Here is a 20,191-nt window from a genome sequence, read left to right as displayed (position 1 = left end):
TGCCTGGCTTGCGCCACCTGGCGCCGGTACTAGTCCTGCAGGACCTCGGGAAGCACAAGGGCCGGCGCCTCTGAAAAGGGGGCTGTCAGCTATCAAGAAGGGGGGGGAGGTCAGGAGACCAGCTTCCCCAGCCGCACTTTTGCGGAAGGAAGTACGGTGGCTGAAGCCCTGGAAGAGGGAGCTGCCAGCCACGAAGGAGTGGAGGGAGAAGGACCTCCCACCATGGCCACCCCCATGGATTACTCCAGACCCCTCTTCTGAGACTTTGAGACTGTGGGGGGAGGTGGCCATTGGGGCCATATGTGCTTTGCACAAGGGTGGATATGTAGCAGGGCAGTAGGAAAGCCCTGCTTAAATGTATTTTATTTATTTATTTTCAGAACGGGGTCTCCCCTTCCGTCCCTGCTTTATTTATGTATTATGATTTGTTGTATTGTATTTGTGTATATATTTATTGAATGATGGTGAAGCGCCATGTGTTTTGTTATTGTTTTGCAGCGTGGATGGGAAGTCCCATCCACATTAAAAACCTGTGCAGAAGGTGGCCATCTCCCGAGTTAATTTGTTGCTAATTGGGAGATGGTCACCTGTATAAATACATGCAGCTCTCTGCACTCCGGGTGGGCGGATCGAGAGGCAGAACGAGAGTGGAGAGAGAAGAGAAAATGAAACTAAAAACTCTTAAAGGATCCGTGAAGGCTACTGCCCAGCCGGACATTAACAGTTATTATTTGTGTTCGTGATTTGCTTTTGTTTAGGACTTTTATTTCTGTGCTCTGTGAGCTGTGTTTCTTTTGTTTAAATATTGTATTTATTTTTGTTATTTAATAAACGGTGCACGCCACATTTTGTTGAAACTGCAGATATCTTTGTTGTGCTTCCTTCTTCTGGTCTGAGTCACCGCAAAGCCATTTCTGCCACAAGCTGATACATCACAAGTAAATAAGTAAGTAATGGAAATAAATAATAGAAAAATCCTGTAGGAATTCTGTAATAGTGCCTCCCAGAAACTTTTGCTGTCTTTACCATGGTTCTGGATAGTTCTGGATAAGGCCTTACAGTTCTCCAAGTGATCTTCTCAAGTGGATATTGTTGCTGAGGCATACAGAGAAAACTAGTTGTCAAGCTAGCAGTGGAACATTTGTGATTAAAATCAGTAACAGTGCCCACACGTTGCATGCCAGCTATGGGAGGGTTTGGCATCAGGTTATAAATGCACTGGAGTCTACATGTGAGCAGACAGATACTTGTATATTTCTTTATGCCAAACGTGCAGATGATGAGGGAAACATCACTGCACTGATCAAAACTCCAGCCACTGATGTGCTAGTCCAGGCTTGCTTTTTGCAGAAGGACATTCCAGCAACAATTGTGATACACATGGAAACAAGAATATGCAACTTTTTCCACATTGACGCTATGTGCAGGAACTTGAGCCATCTGTGTGTGAAGCTCTGCCTGGTATGCGTGTTTTAACAGGCTGTGCCACAACCAATGCATTCCATGGAAAGGGGAAGAAACTCTCCATTGACTTAATTGTCAACAATGCAGGACAAGAAGCAGGCTTTTGTCTGTTCCTTGTATGGTAAAGCAGGAGATAATGTTAATGAGTGCTGTTACAAACTTCTGAAGGATCTCACTTTTAATTGGATGGATAACTTGCCTGCTCCAAATGCCCCCATGGAATTTGTCAACTGTGGACGTTCAGGGACATGTAATGAAGCCTGTTGCTCCTGCATCACCAACAAGCTGGCTTGCACAGAACTCTACAAGTGTAGACAGAGCTGTAAGCTCTCTACGCATTGCCAAAGTGACAGAGAATCTAACTTTGTCTTCCCACTACTGCAATCCTTCTCAGTTTTTTTGTTTTTAAATTTGTGATCATTAGTGCTTTATTTTTTTATGCCAGTTATGAGGCAGAATAATCCCCAGCTGAGAAACAGGGAGGGTGGATAGTCTACTCCACTGCCAATCACTCACATCTCTCTCTCTCTCTCTCTCTCTCTCCCTTCTCTCTCTCTCTCTCTCTCTCTCTCTCACATATGCACATTTGTATAAAAAGAAAATTCACAGTTCCGAACTGGAGGACAACCGTCCTTTCATCGAATTATTTTGACCTTGATTCTGCCTTAAAAGTACCACATTGTTTAAATGAATGTATCATTATTAACAGCCTTTTTAATACAAGTATGCATTCTTTGTTTAAGACCAAAGCTCGACTCCAGCATCCTGCTATATTTGTATATAGCACCTTTCATAGTGGATCACCATCACAAAGCGCTTTACAGAGGTAGGTTGTGAAATGTGTATTATATGCAGTCATTTACAATGGGACATTCTATAGAAGAACAGATTTAACATCTCATCAACAGGAGCACAAGGAGATTAGGTGATATGCTTAGTCACACAATAAGTCAGCGAGTGGCAGAGATGGGATTTGAATCAGTGACCTTCTGGTCACAAGCCCAGGACTTTAACCATAGGACCACACTGCCTCCTTGTACCATCTTCACTTACCAACTGACTACAGTGCGTGATCATAAATGCAATTTATCAAAAACCTAAAATCAGGATAAGTAGCATTATTATGTGTATAAACATGGAGTTTAGAAAAAGGGGCATTCAGAACAGAAAATAGGAGACACTTTTTTACACAGAGAATTGTGAGGGTCTGGAATCAACTCCCCAGTAATGTTGTTGAAGCTGACACCCTGGGATCCTTCAAGAAGCTGCTTGATGAGATTTTGGGATCAATAAGCTACTAACAACCAAACGAGCAAGATGGGCCGAATGGCCTCCTCTCGTTTGTAAACTTTATGTTCTTATGTTCTTATGTTCTTATAAATAATACTTGTCTAAGTAAACTGATCTTGTAGAAGTTAATTGTGTAGCTTGGTGAAACTGAATCCATCACAGAAAATGCATTTAAAAAAATAAACATATTTTCAGATATGAGAGGTAAATTCAAAATATACTCTCGCCAAGCCAAACAGATGCAAAGTCGATGTGGCAACAGGCACAAATGTAATCTAGACATGTTAAGAGCAAATTATACCAAAAAACATTCGTCTGACAGGGGGTGCAGCCAACTTGAGCATTTCTGGTCTTGGCCCATGGACTATGACATTTTCTGAAGAGATACCAAGATATTTAGTAAGCAAAGAGTGATTGGAATACAGACTTTATCCACTAGACTGAGAAATATAGTTATAGTTCCTCAAGGTGTTGTATGTGACTGACCTTATTAGCAGGTCACAGCTGCTAAATATACAGTGGGACTGCACTATTGAGGCCAGTCTAGGCCTCAATAATTAAGAATTGTTATAAACTGTAATGAAAAGATTTACCAATGCTATAAGGTTTTTTGCAAGGTCATATTTTATCGGGATTTAAAAGTAATACACAGAAACTAGCAATACTCTGAGACAAACCTTCTTACTGTCAGGTCTCTGGACACCACAACACCCCACACAAAGCCCTCTGTGTATGAAAGGCTATTGCAAAGCTGCTTCTTTCTAACACAAGGAAAGAACAGTGATCACATTCAAAAAACAGACAACTGACACCACCGAGAAGACATTTAGGACACCTTTCATTCAGAGGGAATTGGGTTGGTATTTGCATACAAAAGATCAGGTTCCAAAGGACCTAAATACACACAAGCCAAAGTTTCTTTCTTCTATGATAACAAAGTTTACCATTTCTTTGATTCATTTGTCATTGATCTACGGAAAGCAATGCTTGGATTGTTTTATTTAGGCTTAAACTTCTTTTCCATGCATTGTACTTGTAATATAAACAGAATACTTCATGACATTTCATTGAGTGCTGTGTTTATTTCACTTGGTCATTCTCATTTGTGAAATAACTACAGTACTCTATAGAATATCCTTTATATATCCACCAAGTGTATTATTTTTTTTATTTAATCAAACCACACAAATAAAAAGGAAGTTTCATTTTTTTTATTTTTTTTAAATAAAAATACACAATGTTCTGTACCAATAGACAACACTGCAGGTATTCAAATCTGAATGTGATTGAAGAATAACATACTCCGTTTACTTTCAAGCAGGGAACCCATTCATACCTAAATACATTGTGACACACCTGTGTGCCTGCTGCTTTAAGGCAGTTTAATAGAGGGATATGACAACTTTGCAGATTCTGCTTGACAACAGGATTTATCGTTTAACTGTGGCAACATATTTTTAATTGTATGTGTTATCCAAATTATTGTTCCATGATAAAAAAAGGTAGAGTCATAAAGGTGTATTGAGTGTGAACAGTCAGTCAGCTTCTAGATCTAGCGGGCTTCTATTTTGCATAGATGCCTGCTGGAACATTGAAGTGCTTAACTGTGAATTAAATTTTAAATCAATCTGCGCATACATATCAACTCCTGTAACATTCTAATACCCAATAAATAAATATGTTAGCCAAATAATAATAATTTTAATAATAAAAACACTATGTAACACATTTTTTGTTCCTGGGTAGTAAGTGTTATTTCCTAATTGCTTATGCCTCAAAAGTATAGAAAATGGCTGTTATTCCCCACAAACTTTGTTTTTGTGACCAGGACAGTGATATTTTGAAATTTACCTATTTCCAATGAGAAAACTGGCAAATTTGTGTCTTTTCGTTCACATAAAGTCAGAAGAAAACAACATATGAATCAAAATTAACATGTATTTATACTAAAGTAATACAAAAATGACTACAAAAGATTTAGAAGTGAGTAGATTTTCGAGATTTACAATTATACTGTAAATCACTTTCACGAATCAGCCCCCAAATGTAGTCTCCCATTATGTTCTCATTATACTGTCCTTGGTAGCGACGTACAAAGTCCAGTATATCCTGGTGGAAGCGCTCGCCTTGCTCCTCCGAGTATGCTCCCATGTTCTCCTTGAATTTATCAAGATGAGCATCAAGGATATGGACTTTGAGGGACATCCTACAGCCCATTGTGCCGTAGTTCTTCACCAGAGTCTCAACCAGCTCCACATAGTTTTCGGCCTTGTGATTGCCCAGGAAGCCCCGAACCACCCAAGCTGTTCCAAGCCGCTTTCTCCTTACTAGTGAGCTTCTTGGGGAATTCATTGCACTCCAGGATCTTCTTTATCTGTGGTCCGACGAAGACACCGGCTTTGACCTTTGCCTCAGACAGCTTAGGGAAGAAGTCTTGAAGGTAGTCTTGAAGTCTTGAGGCTGCCTACTCCTTATCTAGAGCTCTGACAAATTGTTTCATAAGGCCCAATTTGATGTGCAGTGGTGGCATCAGCACCTTCTGGGGGTCCATCAGTGGCTCCCACTTGAAGTTGTTCCTCCCCACAGAGAACTCAGTCCGCTGTGGCCAGTCCCGCCTGTGGTAGTGTGCCTTGGTGTCCCTGCTGTCCCAAAGGCAAAGATAGCAGGGAAACTTGATAAAAACGCCTTGGAGACTGTCACAAAGACGGCCAAGTGGGCGGCGTCAGAACCAGGAAGGAATGAAATATACAAAGAGGATGATGTGAAATGAAATGATGAAGACGCCTGTTGGCGCCGGTTTATTACAAAATAAAAGGTTTAAACAAACACGAAAACACAGGACACGGCACTCTACGCCAAAATAAATAGACAAACAAAAACAGACTAAACTTAACAAAACGGTGCACGGACAGACACACTGACAAACACGGCGAGTTTTAAATAAACAAGTATCGTGCTGGTCCCACCAGCACGCAATAGCAATTGATATATTAAGTTACTCCTTCTCTCGCTCCCGTTCTCCACTCCCGAACACCCAACCGCCAGTATGTGACAACGTGCATCTATATATACTATTGTGCTGGGATTCAATTACCAATTAATTATTCACTTGAATCCCAGCACGTGAATTAATAAAGTGCAATTCCCCGTGCTCACATATTACTACATTTTACTTGCACGTGAAGTGCTGTGCAATCCTTGTGCCTAAATACACATATACATTTTTAAACACTCGTGTTACACAGACCCGTTTATATCCCGTGTACCAATGTCTATACACCAACATTTAAACACACCACACGCAACACATAACAGATAATATACACAGGGGCGGGCACTTTGTTACAGAGACCCATCAGGAATGCCACCATTTTGAAGTCTCCTATGACCTCCCAGCCGTACTCATCATACTTCGGCATCCAGCAAGGTCTTGATGCTGTTGTAATCCTCTTTGAGGTGCACCGAGTGAGCCAGGGGAAGAGACGGGTACTTGTTACCATTATGGAGCAGCACGGCTTTGAGGCTCCTGTATGAGCTGTCAGTGAAGAGGCGCCACTCATTCTGGTTACAGGCAATTCCGATTGCCTCGAACAGACTGGTCACATTGTGGCAGAAGCAGAGCCCATCTTGACGGGTGAAGAAGCTGGAAAAAGGTTGGTGACGCTTCCTCTGATCTGCGACTTGCACACTTTCATCCAACAAGTTCCACTGCTTGAGCCTAGACGTCAAAAGCTCGGCATTGGACTTGGTGAGACCAAGATCTCTAATCAAGTCGTTGAGGTCTTTTTGGTTGGGGTAGTATGGGTTTCTCTCCTCAGCTCCACCTCTGAAATTGTCATCTGAATCTACAATGTTTTCCTCGCTCTCTGACTTGCTGCTCTCTTCTAAAGACGGTTGCTTTCTCTCCGGAGGAGTGGGTACGGGGAGCTCATGGCAGTGTGGCACCGGGGCGATGGATGAAGGAAGGTCCGGATACGTGACAGCAGGTGCATTCTTGCCAGTCCGACGTTTGGAAGGGTCCACCATGCAGAAGTAGCAGTTGCTTGAGTGGTCAGTGGGTTCCCGCCAAATTCTTGGGATAGCGAACTTCATGGCTCTCTTTTCCCCTCTGTACCATCCTACAAAAATATATTTATTTCACCCATGACTAATGTGTAAGAGATTCTCGCAGCATTTTTCATATATGATATATTTTTTCAATAACACTGAAAATTGTAAAACATTTTAAAATTTAAAACTTTTACAATTCTAAAAATTTTAACAAATTTTATAACACTAAAATTCCGAGCAACAACTGTCCATCTTAGTTTTTTTGCAGTGCTTGCAGGTGAAATGAGGTGCCCAGGGTTTGTCTTGATCCCCGACAGGCAGGCCGAAATATGCCTTGTAGGCCTCACACATCTTAGCAGATGCTTCCACGGAGTACTTTTTCGCTCTTGTCTTGATAAATTGGCCGCAGACGTAGCAAAATGCGTCTGCCGGATGCTTGCAGCCTCTTGATGCCATCTCAGAAAAACACAGATATGTATCCACTTAGGCAGCTGGAACTAAACTGAACTGGTGGGCTTAAGGCCCCTGTATTTATACTACTATTTATATTACTGGAAAGTTCTAGAAAGTTCTAGAAGTTACTCCAAGTTTACTCAGCACTGAATCTATCTGGAATGTTCTGGAAAATAGGTACATTTCAAAATATCACTGTCCTGGTCACAAAAGCAAAGTTTGCGGGGAATAATAGTCATTTTCTATACTTTGAGGCATAAGCAATTAGGAAATAACACTTACTACCCAGGAACCAAAAAAAAAAATATTTATATATTTGTTACACGGTGTAATAATAACGTTTTCTCTACATGTATGTTGTTTTTATATTCTAATTCTATTAGGGACTATTTTCCTCAGCAGAAGGTTATCTGGCGAAAAATCAGAAGTTCAAGGTAAATGTAGGATTTAAAGTTTTTTTTTTTTTAAAGAGAAAATAAAGAAATAAATCATTTTCTAACAGTGATGGAGCCCTCTCGATGCGAGCTCTACCGTGTGGTAGATGACCTTGACTTTCGTTAGCGCCCTCTCCTTCGGCTCGAGATGCATAACTAAAATCACTGCAGTTGCTGTCGTCTACCAGTTGGGAGAGCCCTCATCGACGTGCTCTATCTCTTAATTAGAGATGACAGCAGTAAACAATGGAAGTTACTGTCTTTAACTTTCTCCATCAAAACAGGATAGTCATTGGCTGTTGTGACATTATATTAAGTGTACATATGGTAGAAACCGATAGATAGGGGTCATTGAAAGCGTTTGTACATTTCTATAGGCTATGGTGAAACTGTTTGAACAGATTATATATTTCAAAATAAAATCAATGCATTATCAACTTTATTCATATACTGCTCCCTCTTTAAGTGTGCATAGAATATAAATGTTTCACTTGTTTGTTAATTCAAGATATAATCCATAACTATTAAATACTCGAAAGCACTGTGTTTACAAACCCAAGACACTTAAATGCAATGACAAACATTTCGACTAATTTCCAATGTCTTCATTTGAAAAGCTTGTCACTGAATTTAAGTTTCGTTAAGCATTCCTTAATTGACGATATACACATATTTCAAATCCAACCCTATAGTAAACTGCACAATCCAATGAGGGAGGGGTTAGTAAACTGCACTATCCAATGAGGGAGGGATTAGTAAACTGCACAATCCAATTAGGGAGGGGTTAGTAAACTGCACTATCCAATGAGGAAGGGGTTAATAAACTGCATTATCCAATGAGGGAGGGGTTAGTAAACTGCACAATCCAATGAGGGAGGGGGTTTTGTTTAATTTGCCACTTCTACTTTCTTCAGTGATGCTTAGCAGATCCTCCATTAGCCTTGACCACTCTTCACCCTTGGGTATTCTCTGTGATGCCAGACCAAATCAGAGTCAAGTTTCCCATAGTAAAACATAGCAGTGTAATAAAAACAGTGAAAGCGAGGGAATATGTAAGCACTGTAAAGCCTTGAGAGGAATGGTAAAGCGTATTAAAAAACAAACAACGGTAAACTAACCCTTATAAAAGTTCCCCATAGCAAAAGCAAAGCAAAGTGTAATAAAGCTCAGTGAAAGCATGGTAAAGCATTATAAAGCCTAGCGAGGTTTAGTAAAGTATAATAAAAAAACATGGCAAGCCATGGTGATAAATGCAAATTATAATCGTGGGAAAAGCAGTGTACCACTATACCATGGTAACCCTTTTTAAGTGTATTAGTATTATCATACTATAAATCATGCTGATTATGATAAAAATAGCTACAATTATATTTACATTTAGGACTCAGCATAATTTTAAAATGCATAGGATTATATACTGTGGTGTAGTGCATCTGTCAAAAGAACACAGTTCCCTCTCTGTCAACTAAGTGTTGCTTGAGTCTATTCACGTGATCATCATATTACACATCGGCCTAAACCTGGCATTTACTGATTTTTTTGAAAGACAACAATACTCTAAACAGACTCATATATACTGTTAAATTAGTTGGTTTTCATAAAATCCTCGTAATAATTGAAACAGCTGCAGTATTCAGATCAGCTGTATATACTGTCTGTTGCTAGTAATGTATATTATTGTTATGACGTATCCGGTATACAGATTTACAACTGTAAATTCGCACAGTTCATTTGCAATCTTCCCATGCTTTTCCCATGGTTATATTGTGCTTTTACCATACTTTGCCATGTTTTTTAATATGCTGTATTATCCTTGCTGTTCTTTACAATGCTAACCTGTGTGTTACCATGCTTTCACTGTGCTTTATTACACTTTGCTGTGTTTGAGAGATAGAAGGACTACTAATTTGGCTTTGACTAACTTTGTTGTTTGTGCACTATATTTTAGCTTGGGATTTTTAAAACTATTTATTAATGTTCTAAAATGTCCTTTAAATGTTAATGGATTGCAGTGCAATTTAAACCACATGCTTCACAACTAATTTCTAATCATGTGACGTGTGATTAGTCGACTACCAGGTTTTGAGTCGACTGTTACTTTCTATTTGACTTGTTGACTATTCGGTGCTACTATGCTTTTACTATGGGAATCTTTTATTTAAGGATTCCTAATACACCCCTTGCCTTGACATATCTTGACAGACTGTTCAGTTGAACTGGGGTAAGCAGCATAGCAGGCTGGATTTACTAATGGGGTGTTTGGTAAGAATAATAGTGTGTCATATCAAGAATTAAACAATGCATAATGGAGCTTATGCTAATCGTACTGAATTTGCATTCCCAAGATCTTGTGCATCATGTTTGTCTAGACATAAAAGAAGTCTCGACTTGCTTATTGGTCGGTATCAGTTAGACACACATATGAGTATATCTCAGTCTCAATATCCAATAAAACATATGTCGGGTTGTTCATTATCCATGATAAGGCTGAAGAGCACAGAAGGTTATGGATCATTGTTAAACGTATCCTGGCCACATTACCCGACTCTGTATGTTTTTGAAATGTATACATTCAAATGCATACATCTATTTCAATTACAGTGGACACTGCCTAATAGAATCACCGTTTTTTAGAATCATATTGAATGAATACACATATGGTTATGTTAAGGGGCTTTTACTGTGATATAGGAAGATTATACATTGGTAAGGCTGTTAACTCTTTACTTGGCGGGCAGCTTTCTGTAAAAATCTTATTTAAAGCAGGAGTGCCACAGTCAGTTTTGGGGAGTAACACATTACATGTAACTCATTACAGTAATCTGATTACATTTTTCAGTAACTTGTAACCAATGGTTCCCTTTTCAGATAGGTAACCAAATGTGTATAACATAGACCCTTTTAGTTACATTTTTGTTTTAAAAAGGACAAATGCATGACATGGAAATCATTTTATATCAACTTGTTAGAAATGGCATAAGAGGAGGGAATGGAGTTCCACAGCTGGATCTTTAAAGAATATTTTGAGCTGCAGTCTGACCAAACTGAAAAAACAAAATATCTCTGTGAAATTCTAACTGTGCCTGAGAAGTAAATGTTTGTAAATAGTTAACATTTTTTGCAAAGTAATAAGTTACTGAAGCAATCCTGTTAAATGTTCCTAGAACATTCTCCCCAGATTAGCATTATGTGCACTCAGTGTTGAACGGGACCTGGCCCCACAGATACATTCTACTGCAGACACTTGTCCCGATGCCATCCTAGAACTTCAGACCCCATATTTATAGCTCAGGGAAGCAAATCAACAAAGAAAACAACAAACACATAACATATGTTCAAATCTGCAAGGGGCACCTTTAAATGAGAGTGAACAATACACTATTAAAAATGTATTAAGCTGAGTAAAAGCTCATCAGTGACGTTGCCATTAAAGGAGTATCTTGTAAATTGTAGCTGTTGCATTCATTGTTATCTCGTCTGTATGTTCTCTATGTTTTCTTGACTCTTCATCGTGAGGCACAAGTTTTGTACACTGTGAGCCTATTACTTTTGCTGTGTATAGCATTGCATGAAAAGTGTTAGCCTTTTAAAGGTGCCGACGAATCATACCTAGAGAATCAGACAAATACAACAGTGTAAGAGGTATGAAGCCAATATCTCAAACTGCATACTGGAAACTAAAAAGTGTGTTTCAAATGAAGTCGGCAGTAGCAGTTGAAATATATACAAAAGCAAGGCTTTATGCCAGGAGTAATTTGGTAAAGTTATTTTTCCTAAAAACTTTAAGTCTTAGGGAAGTAAAACTCTGATTATATGATAAAACTTGCACACAAACACAGTATGCATCAAAAATAGTGGAAGGAAATGAGTGATACAACAAAGTATGCACTGTTTGCAACATGGGCTGTCTGACTTGTCTGTTCAAGAATGGGAATTAGTGTACAAGATCAAGAATGGGAATTAGTGTACAAGAGTGTTGGCTAGTGTGGGATCATAACCTGTTGTCTGTACCTAACTGCTTTAACAGGAGAGCTATGTCTTTTAAATACAGGCGCTGGCGTTGTGTGCAACTCTTGAAACACTACAGACCCCCAGCCTTCCTCTGGAGTAAGGAAGATACAGCCTCTTCAGTGACCACAGTCATTGATCTCGCTAGTTTAAATATTTACTGTTTAAGAAATCAATTGAAAGTGCAATGGTCCCCAAAATGCTATGTTTCATAAAACACAATTAAATCAAATCTTTGAAAATGATGCAGAACTTCAACAGGACTATACAAGTACTATTAAGATTTGAAAACCCATTATTTATAAGGGATATCATGTTAACCATCCACTAGTGGTTATTCTCTGTGGGTACCGCATAATTCAACTTAAAAAGACCCTTAGTTTTTTATCAGCTACTCTGCACTTATTGCTGAACTTGTGGTTTTGGGCGTCACGTTATTCAGTGTATTTAATTTGTAGTGATGGCTTAAAATGTACTTCATATATTCATCGGACAACTTTTTTAGTCCTTGCCAGAATAGTATTTCACTGAAAAATAAGTCCTTGCTCTATTTACAGGACAAATTGCCTCACGCCGTTCTCACATTTGGTACATAAGCAACAGATAATCAGGTACAGCTACCTGCTGTGTTATAAAGTGCCATGCTTTTCCCAAGGTTATATTATGCATTTACCATGGTTTATCATGGATGTGTTGACATGCTGTACCATACTTTTCTGTTCTGTACAATGGTTACCTATTCTTTACCTTGCTTTCACTCTGTATTTTTTATACTTTGCAGTGGTTTTACTATGCAAACGGATAATGCAATCAATAATGGAAAAAAAAAAAAAAAAAACACATGCACTTTTGTGGGAACAACACTTTGCTCCTTCAGTATAAACATGCAGCAATTTAATTACATGTCAGTGTTTTTTTGTTTTTTTAATTCTTCTCTAAGTGACCAAGATGTTCACAGATAAGATGAACTCACTTTGAAAGTCCTGGGAGATATACTGTATAGTACTGTATTTAGTGTACAAACAATGATAACAGTAAAGGAAGCAATGGCCCCTTGATCTCTAATCACCCCATCATTCACATTGTAATTAACACTTGAAACCTTAGCTGCAGGGCACATGTAGATGTCCTCAGCTGTAAAGACATTAAGGGCTTATGCTGGTTGTAATAACTTGAATCTAAAGCAGGAAAGCATACATCTAAAGTGCAGGTAACAATCAAGCAATTATATTAGTCTGTTTCTCACATTTCCATTCTCCATATATGGTGTATTGAAAAACAAATCCTAAGCAGGGTAGACATTGTCTTTTATAGAAATGTGCAAGATCCTTTATAGAACAGCACTAGTAAACTCACTGAAAAGGGTACAGTGCAGATCGAAGCAGTTCACACTCTGTCAGTTCCTTTAAATTAGATCTCAAATCCCTCTGATGACTGTTTTGCTTTGAAGACATTTTCAATGTTTTTTTTGTTTTTTTTATATGTAGCAGAACTAAGGTGGTTTTAGTACATTAAAGTATATTAAAAAAAGATACTTTTGTCAGAAGAAATGAAAAGTGCAATTAAGCAAACACATTTATCAAGGAGGTAATTCTTAGAATAGGAATCAATTCAGCACAAAGCAGGCATGAGTGCAAAAACCTAATAATGAATGCACCAAGAGCAGCAGAATTTCACACATATTGTATAAGCAGGAGTGCACATCTCTATCAAATAATATCAAGAGAAATAAAGTCTCAGAAACATGTGCTTTTCTCTCAATATAAACTCTTCATAGTATGCAATGCCTCTTAACAATCTGTGCAGTATGCTCTGTAGCCTCTGTACTCAAGATACCTGAAAATGATTATGAGAAAAACTCTCATTATAAAGTACATTACTTTCAGTTTACCTTTACCTAATACCAGGCTGCTAGTGAGTTGAACAACTTAACTTATACAAATCCCTTTCTGAATCACTATGCTTACTGTGCACCTTTATGAAATATAGCATCTCCTACCCCAACCATTTCACATTACATGTTATAGAAAAATAATAGGTGATTAACCAACAGCCCTGGGATATGCAGCAACTTGCTTTTCTTTAAATTAAACTCCCTGTTTGTGCGTGTGGGGGAAAAAAATCTACACGCTTTAACAAGGAGAAGTTAAAAACTCCAGGACAGAACCTGCCAATGCATTATTCAAATGCCACTGGAGCTGAGAACACCACATTCTTTACCTTTTCCAGGTTCCCTGTCATCTCCAGGTTTCCTGTCTTGTTTATGTTTCCGATTCTTCTTTTTCCCTTTCCCCTTTTTTCTCCCTTCGGACATTCTGCACGTGTCAGTGCTGTATAATCCAAAGAGATCAGCACAGTCCCAGACTGCCGGAGTCAAGACGACTTCCACTGTGGGCTCCCCACTAGCCTTTCAGTGCTATTATATATACAGGAACACCCAGCACAGTGTGAGGATACACCTACTTTTACTAGTAGTAGGATGGGTGGAGAGATAGAGAGGTATTCCAATTTAACTGTCTACTTTACTGACCTTGCTTGTACAGACTAGAACTCCCCACCCTCCTTCCATCACAGTGTATTAAACAAGGGATTCATATGAGGTCAATGGGTTATTTCAGATGGGTGGAGAGGCGATTCAATTACAATCAGCTAGCTCTTGTGTCTGAGTTGCTCACTTGAAGAGACAGAGAGACAGGAGGGACCCACTGCTGGAATCTCTTTCACAGGCTTGCCCCCTTCTGAAGCATATTGTTATTTGAGATGTAAACCTTCAATTTCTTTGAAAACACTGAAAAAGACTTAACTGAAATGTGTGGCATTGAATTTTAGTTTATTTTAGTGTCTCTAAATATGTGAGTATCTTCTTTTAGTTTATCCACAATAGCTTTACATTGGCCTCTGTCAGGACTCAATAGACACGGCGGAATACTATTTAGGTGATGTATAGAACACAGTTTTCAAGATTAATTGTAATGAATTTATTTTCGGATAAGAATGCATGCCTTTTCAACTACTGTGGAAATGTACAAATATTATGTTTGTGTGTGTCATGACATATAAATATAATATTAAACTGCTCTTGGGTAACTTCTATACTTTTAATAGTGTTTGTTTTGGAAAATACATGCAAAGAGAACAGGAATATAAATAAGGTGCAGTTTTAATTGAAAATAAAATGACAAATATAATATAATATTACGCTAGTGCTGGGATGAACGTGGGTTTTTCATGTTCGAATATTCTTAAAAATTTAAAGAAATATTCAAATTGTGGAACTCATTGCCATTTACTATCAGAAATGCTGCGTCTGTCAACATTGAAGACTTACTTTTATGGTTGAGCCTTTTTGACCTGACTTGTAAAGATCATTGTATTTATCTATTTGATTTGCTTACTTTTATAATCGTGTGTTTCATCACACTTTTTATTCAAGTATTGTTTTCTGCAATTGTTTTATTTCGATTTGTTGTTGTTACTATTTATTATTATTGTAATACTCTTACAACTTCTTGATACTGCATATGACATCTAAAGCACTTTGAGATACTGTGGTATGAAAGACGTTATAGAAATAAAGTATCATGCTCTCTCTGTGTATTATTCAGTGTACAAGGAGGCAGATTCATTCTGAATTTCTAGTGCACTTGCGATAATGACAACAGTGATAGTGAGCTGTATCTGGATTTGCCAGGCGTTTGGGTTCAGTTTTAGAACAGGGTGGGTGTGAACGGACTGTGCTAGGAGAGAGTAGGGAGATATCTATAAGCAGGACAATGCAAGATGACACAGTGCTAGGATTACAATTGCAAGACTTCAAGAAAACAATGTTGAGATCTTGCCGTGGCCAGCTTTTCTCCTGACCTGAGTCCAATAGAACATCTGTGGGACCAAATCGCCAGAGCCATCCACAGGAGACAATCATGACCAGCTAACCTTTGTCAGTTGGCTGCAGCTGCACAGGAAGAGTGGTGGAACATCCCACAGCAGTCTATCCAGAGGTAATGTTTTCATTTTGACAGCATGTCACATTTCATACTGAAAACCTATCTTTTTTTTTTTTTTTTTAATAGCATTTTTGGACTTGCTGAAATAAATAATTGTAGATATCTATTATAACTTTTTTTCCAAAAAGCAAAACTTTTGCTATAAAAGATTTTTCCTTAAATTATTTGTTTTTGAGAAATTTCGAAATATTATACATTTCCATTAGGTATGTAAACTTTTGACTACAACTGTGTATATGTGTATATCATCTTCAGCCTTTTTCAATCCACTGCTGGATGAAGGCCTCCCCAAGATTCTTCCACAAATGCCTGTCTGCTGTGTCCCTCATCCACATTGCTCCAGCGTGTTTCCTAATTTCATCTTGCCATCTTCCTGAAGATCTTCTTCTTGCTCGCTTTATATCTCTTGGGATCCAGTCTAGTATCTCCTTGGTCCTGTGATGGTCTGTTCTTCTTACTACATGTCCGGCCCACTGCCATTTCAGGTTTTTCGCTCTTAAAATAACATTGCATATTTTTGTTTGCACTCTTATCCATTCCTTCCTTTTCCTGTCTCTTCTTGTTATTCCCAACATGCATCTTTCCATACTCTGTTAAGTCTTTTAATATTTTGGAGTCATTATTGCATTGAGGGTCCAGGTTTCACATCCGTAAGCTAGCACTGGCAGCATAAGGGTAGTTTCCCTTTCAGAACCATGCTTAATCTTCCAAAGGCACTCCAGCCCATTTTTGCTCTTCTGTTGATTTCGCACATTTGGTTCTCCGTTATGGAAACTAACTGTGCACAGCTGGCCTTCTACACACACCTCAGCAGCCCTGCACTAATAATATTACTATATGACTAAATTTTAAGTTGTGATTGCACAATTGATAAAGACCTGTGGCAGGATAACTCGGCCACATACACATCGGCAGGATACTCAGAGACAAGGAATCTGCTGTTTAAGCACTAGAGTGCACATTTATTAATACCACGGGGGAACAATACAGGCTGGGCATTCACCTTCATTATAAAGTTCCATTATACACAAATTCACAAACTCCCCAACAAAGGATTTCTCCCGGCCTTTTTCAAAAAGCATTTGAAAAAGATTGAATGTCAAAACAAAAATGATTTGTGGTGGAATTCCAACAATAAAAAATAAGTTAAACACTAGAATACATTTCTGTTTTTTTTTTTTTTTTTTTTTTTAATTTTAAATATTATTTTTTTTTATTGTTGGTTTATGTTTAAACTCGATTATGTTTAGACACAAAGGGGTTGGGGTAGATGTACTAAGATGGGCCAGTCACAGCACAAACATACCGTAATTTACATTTTCCTTGCAACAATTTGTAAAGTATACATTTTTTGTATGTACTAACAGAAAATATGTCAATGAAAAGAGACACAATATAGTAATTTAGTAATTTAAATATTTGTTGCGTCTTCTTAGCGAGATCTCTAGCATACATTGTGAGAGTCGTGCGACATTATTCAAATAAATAGACACACACACACACACACACAAACACACCCTGAGTGTACAAAACATTAGGAACACCTTCCTCATATTGAGTTGCAACCCCTTTTGCCCTCAGAACAGCCTCAATTCGTCGGGGCATGGACTCTACAAGATGTCGAAAGCGTTCCACAGGGATGCTAGCCCATGTTGACTCCAATGCTTCCCACAGTTGTGTCAAGTTGGCAGGTAGTGGATCTCTACTCCGAATAGCTCATTCCATCTCATCCCACAGATGACTGGGCAGGTGACTGGGCAGGCCACTGCAGTAAGCTGAATTTACTGTTATGTTAGTATAACCATTCCTGGAAAATCCAGCCTTGTGGCAAGGGGCATTATCCTGCTGAAAATATCCATTAGCAGATGGATACACTGCTGCCATGAAGGGATGCACCTGATTTGCAATGATGTTCAAATATCCTGTGGCATTCAAACGTTGCTCCACTTTTATCAAGGGGCCCAATGTGTGCCATGAAAACACATCCCACACCATCACACCACCACCACCACCAGATGGATGCATGTAATGTGGTTTTCTCCATACCCTAGTCCTCCTATCAGCGTGAAACAGTAGGAACCAGGATTCATCAGACCAGGCAATGTTTTTACAATCCTCCAATATCCAGTGTTTTTTTTTTTCCTTAGCCCTCTGCAACCACAGTTTCTTGTGTTTTGCTGAAAGAAGTGGAACTCTGTTAGGTCATTGGCTGCCATACCCCATCCGTGTCAAGGTACAACGAGTTGTGCATTCTTTTATGGGTCTTTCGGCCCCAATGTTGTACTGGACTGTCAGTTGACTAACTGTAGCCCGTCTGTTGCTCTGCACAATTCGTGTTAGCCTTCTTTGGCCTCTTTCATCAATGAGCTGTTTTTGACTACTGGCCTGCCGTTGGCTGGATGTCCGTTGGGTGGTGGACCATCCTTGATACACACGTTACAGTATGTAAAAATATAATTATGTACAGTAGGACTATACAGTATACAGTAGAGTAGTAAAATCAGAATACCTAGCACACTTTCTTTTTACCTTAGCCTACTGGTAACACAAAATAAATCATGCTGTAATGTGTATTGGTGTACATTGCGGATAAGATTATTTTAAATTGAAATTGAAATCATTTTATTTTACTTATTTGTTTATTTTTTTATTATTATTATTTTTTAACTAGGCCATCTTAGTAGCCTAGACAATTAACACACAATAGATCATGGCCCTATACAGATACTCAGTATGAGCTGGAGGGTTAGTGTGCAGTCTATTGCTCCCAGCACACTGGGAAAACCAGACATGCCAGCAACAATTAAGACTGTTTAAAACGTGCTTTTAAAAGTTCTGAACAAATTGATGCAATTGTAAGTGTCGCAATTGTCTGCAGCTTTAGTGCTGCCAAAGCAGCCCTGAGACACCCAGAAGGCTATTAGCCCAACCCTATACTGTTCCACAGCTCCAGTTCTGGCAACAGTGCGTCAACGACATCTGGGTGCACAAGACCATTTCCACCGGGTACACCCTTCAGTTCCGGTTAAAGCCTCAGAACTGCAGTGAAGGACTCGGTTCAGTCCTTAACTCTGAATGCGGAGATACAGGCACTGCTCAGGAAGCGTGCCATTCAACAAGTAGACCCTGCTTTGATGGACCAGGTGTTCTATTCCAAATACTTCCTAGTGCCCAAAAAGGACGGCGGATTCCGCCCTATTTTAGATCTGCAAGTACTGAACAGATACCTACGGCGGTTATCATTCAGGATGCTTACGGACAGGCACATTATCCAGTCAGTCTGGCACTGCGACTGGTTTACCACCATGGACCTGACAAATGCTTATTTTCACGTTCCCATCTGCCCGGGTCACAGGAAGTATCTGCATTTCGCATTCCAGAGCAGCGTGTACAAGTTTTGTGTCCTCCCATTCGGTCTGTCTCTAACTCCTCTGACCTTTTCCAAATTAATGGATGCCATTTTAGCGGGCTCAAGGTGTCCGACTGCTGAATTATCTGCGTGCAGTCGAAGGAGCAGCTGGCACAGCACACAATGATGGTTACGAACCATCTTCAGTGGCTGGGTCTGAGGGTCAATTCAGAGAAGAGACGCCTCGTGCCAAGCCAACAGACCGAGTTCGTGGGGTTGCGTCTGGACTCAGTGTCCATGGAAGCGACCCTGTCGACACAAAGAGTTGCCTCGCTGGAACGGTGTCTCTCCCTGTTCCGGATGAGAGAAACAATCAGCATGGAGCTGTGTCAGCGCATGGTGGGGCTGATGGCTGCCACCTCACAAGCCCTTCCCTTGGGCTTATTACACCAGAGACCTCTACAGGCCTGGTTCAATGCCTTCGCGTTACATCCGTGGAGAGACAAACACCGCAGGTTGACAGTATCCCGAACCTGCTGGGAAGCACTACACTGGTGGAAATTTCCATCAAAGGACAGGGTAGAGCAAGCAACAGTGATTCTGATCACTCCTCGGTGGCCTCGGAGAATATGGTTCCCGAGCATGGTGCAGTTACTGCATGGTCAACCACGGGAGCTTCCCCTGCGAGCAGACCTATTGTCCCAGGCCGAAGGATGGCTTTGGCACCCCAACCCCAAGCTCATGCAGCTATGGGCTTGGCCCCTGAACAGGAGAGTCTGTCAGCCTTAGGGCTTTTGACGGCGATGATCTCGATCATTCAGAGCATTAGAGCGCCCTCTATCAGGTCGCAGTATACGTACAAGTGGCAGTTGTTCCAAGATTGGTGTCTGGCAGGGGGCCATGACCCAATATCTTGTCCTATGGCAGTAATTTTACAGTTTCTACAGAAACTGTTAGATGAAGGGAAATCTCCCTCTATACTTAAAGTGTATTTAGCTGCCGTATCAGCTTGCCATGTACGTATTGATGGATTATCACCAGGTTGCCATTTTCTGGCATCTCAGTTCCTTAAAGGCGTAAGACGCTTGTGACCTCCAACCAACTTACCGTCATGGAGCCTTGACGTGGTGCTAGAAGCC

At 39.7% G+C, this 20,191-nt stretch overlaps 1 protein-coding gene across 2 annotated transcripts in view; it reads right to left on the bottom strand.

Annotated features, from left to right (window-relative positions):
- The window catches only part of LOC121297251 (pro-neuregulin-2, membrane-bound isoform-like), a 178,714-nt gene extending 164,620 nt beyond the window's left edge, over positions 1 to 14,094 (bottom strand). For both annotated transcript variants that reach the window (XM_041223435.1, XM_041223436.1), the window contains exon 1: positions 13,920 to 14,094. In XM_041223435.1, coding sequence (XP_041079369.1) covers positions 13,920 to 14,013 — 94 coding nt within the window. In that variant the 5' untranslated portion in view covers positions 14,014 to 14,094. The remainder of the gene's footprint in view (positions 1 to 13,919) is intronic.
- Positions 14,095 to 20,191: the final 6,097 nt, after the last annotated feature.

Source organism: Polyodon spathula, chromosome 22 (genome assembly GCF_017654505.1).
Source record: "Polyodon spathula isolate WHYD16114869_AA chromosome 22, ASM1765450v1, whole genome shotgun sequence".
NCBI classification, from domain to species: Eukaryota; Metazoa; Chordata; class Actinopteri; order Acipenseriformes; family Polyodontidae; genus Polyodon; species Polyodon spathula.
Note: the sequence above shows the minus strand (reverse complement) of the source record. Positions and strands in the feature narration are given on the sequence as shown.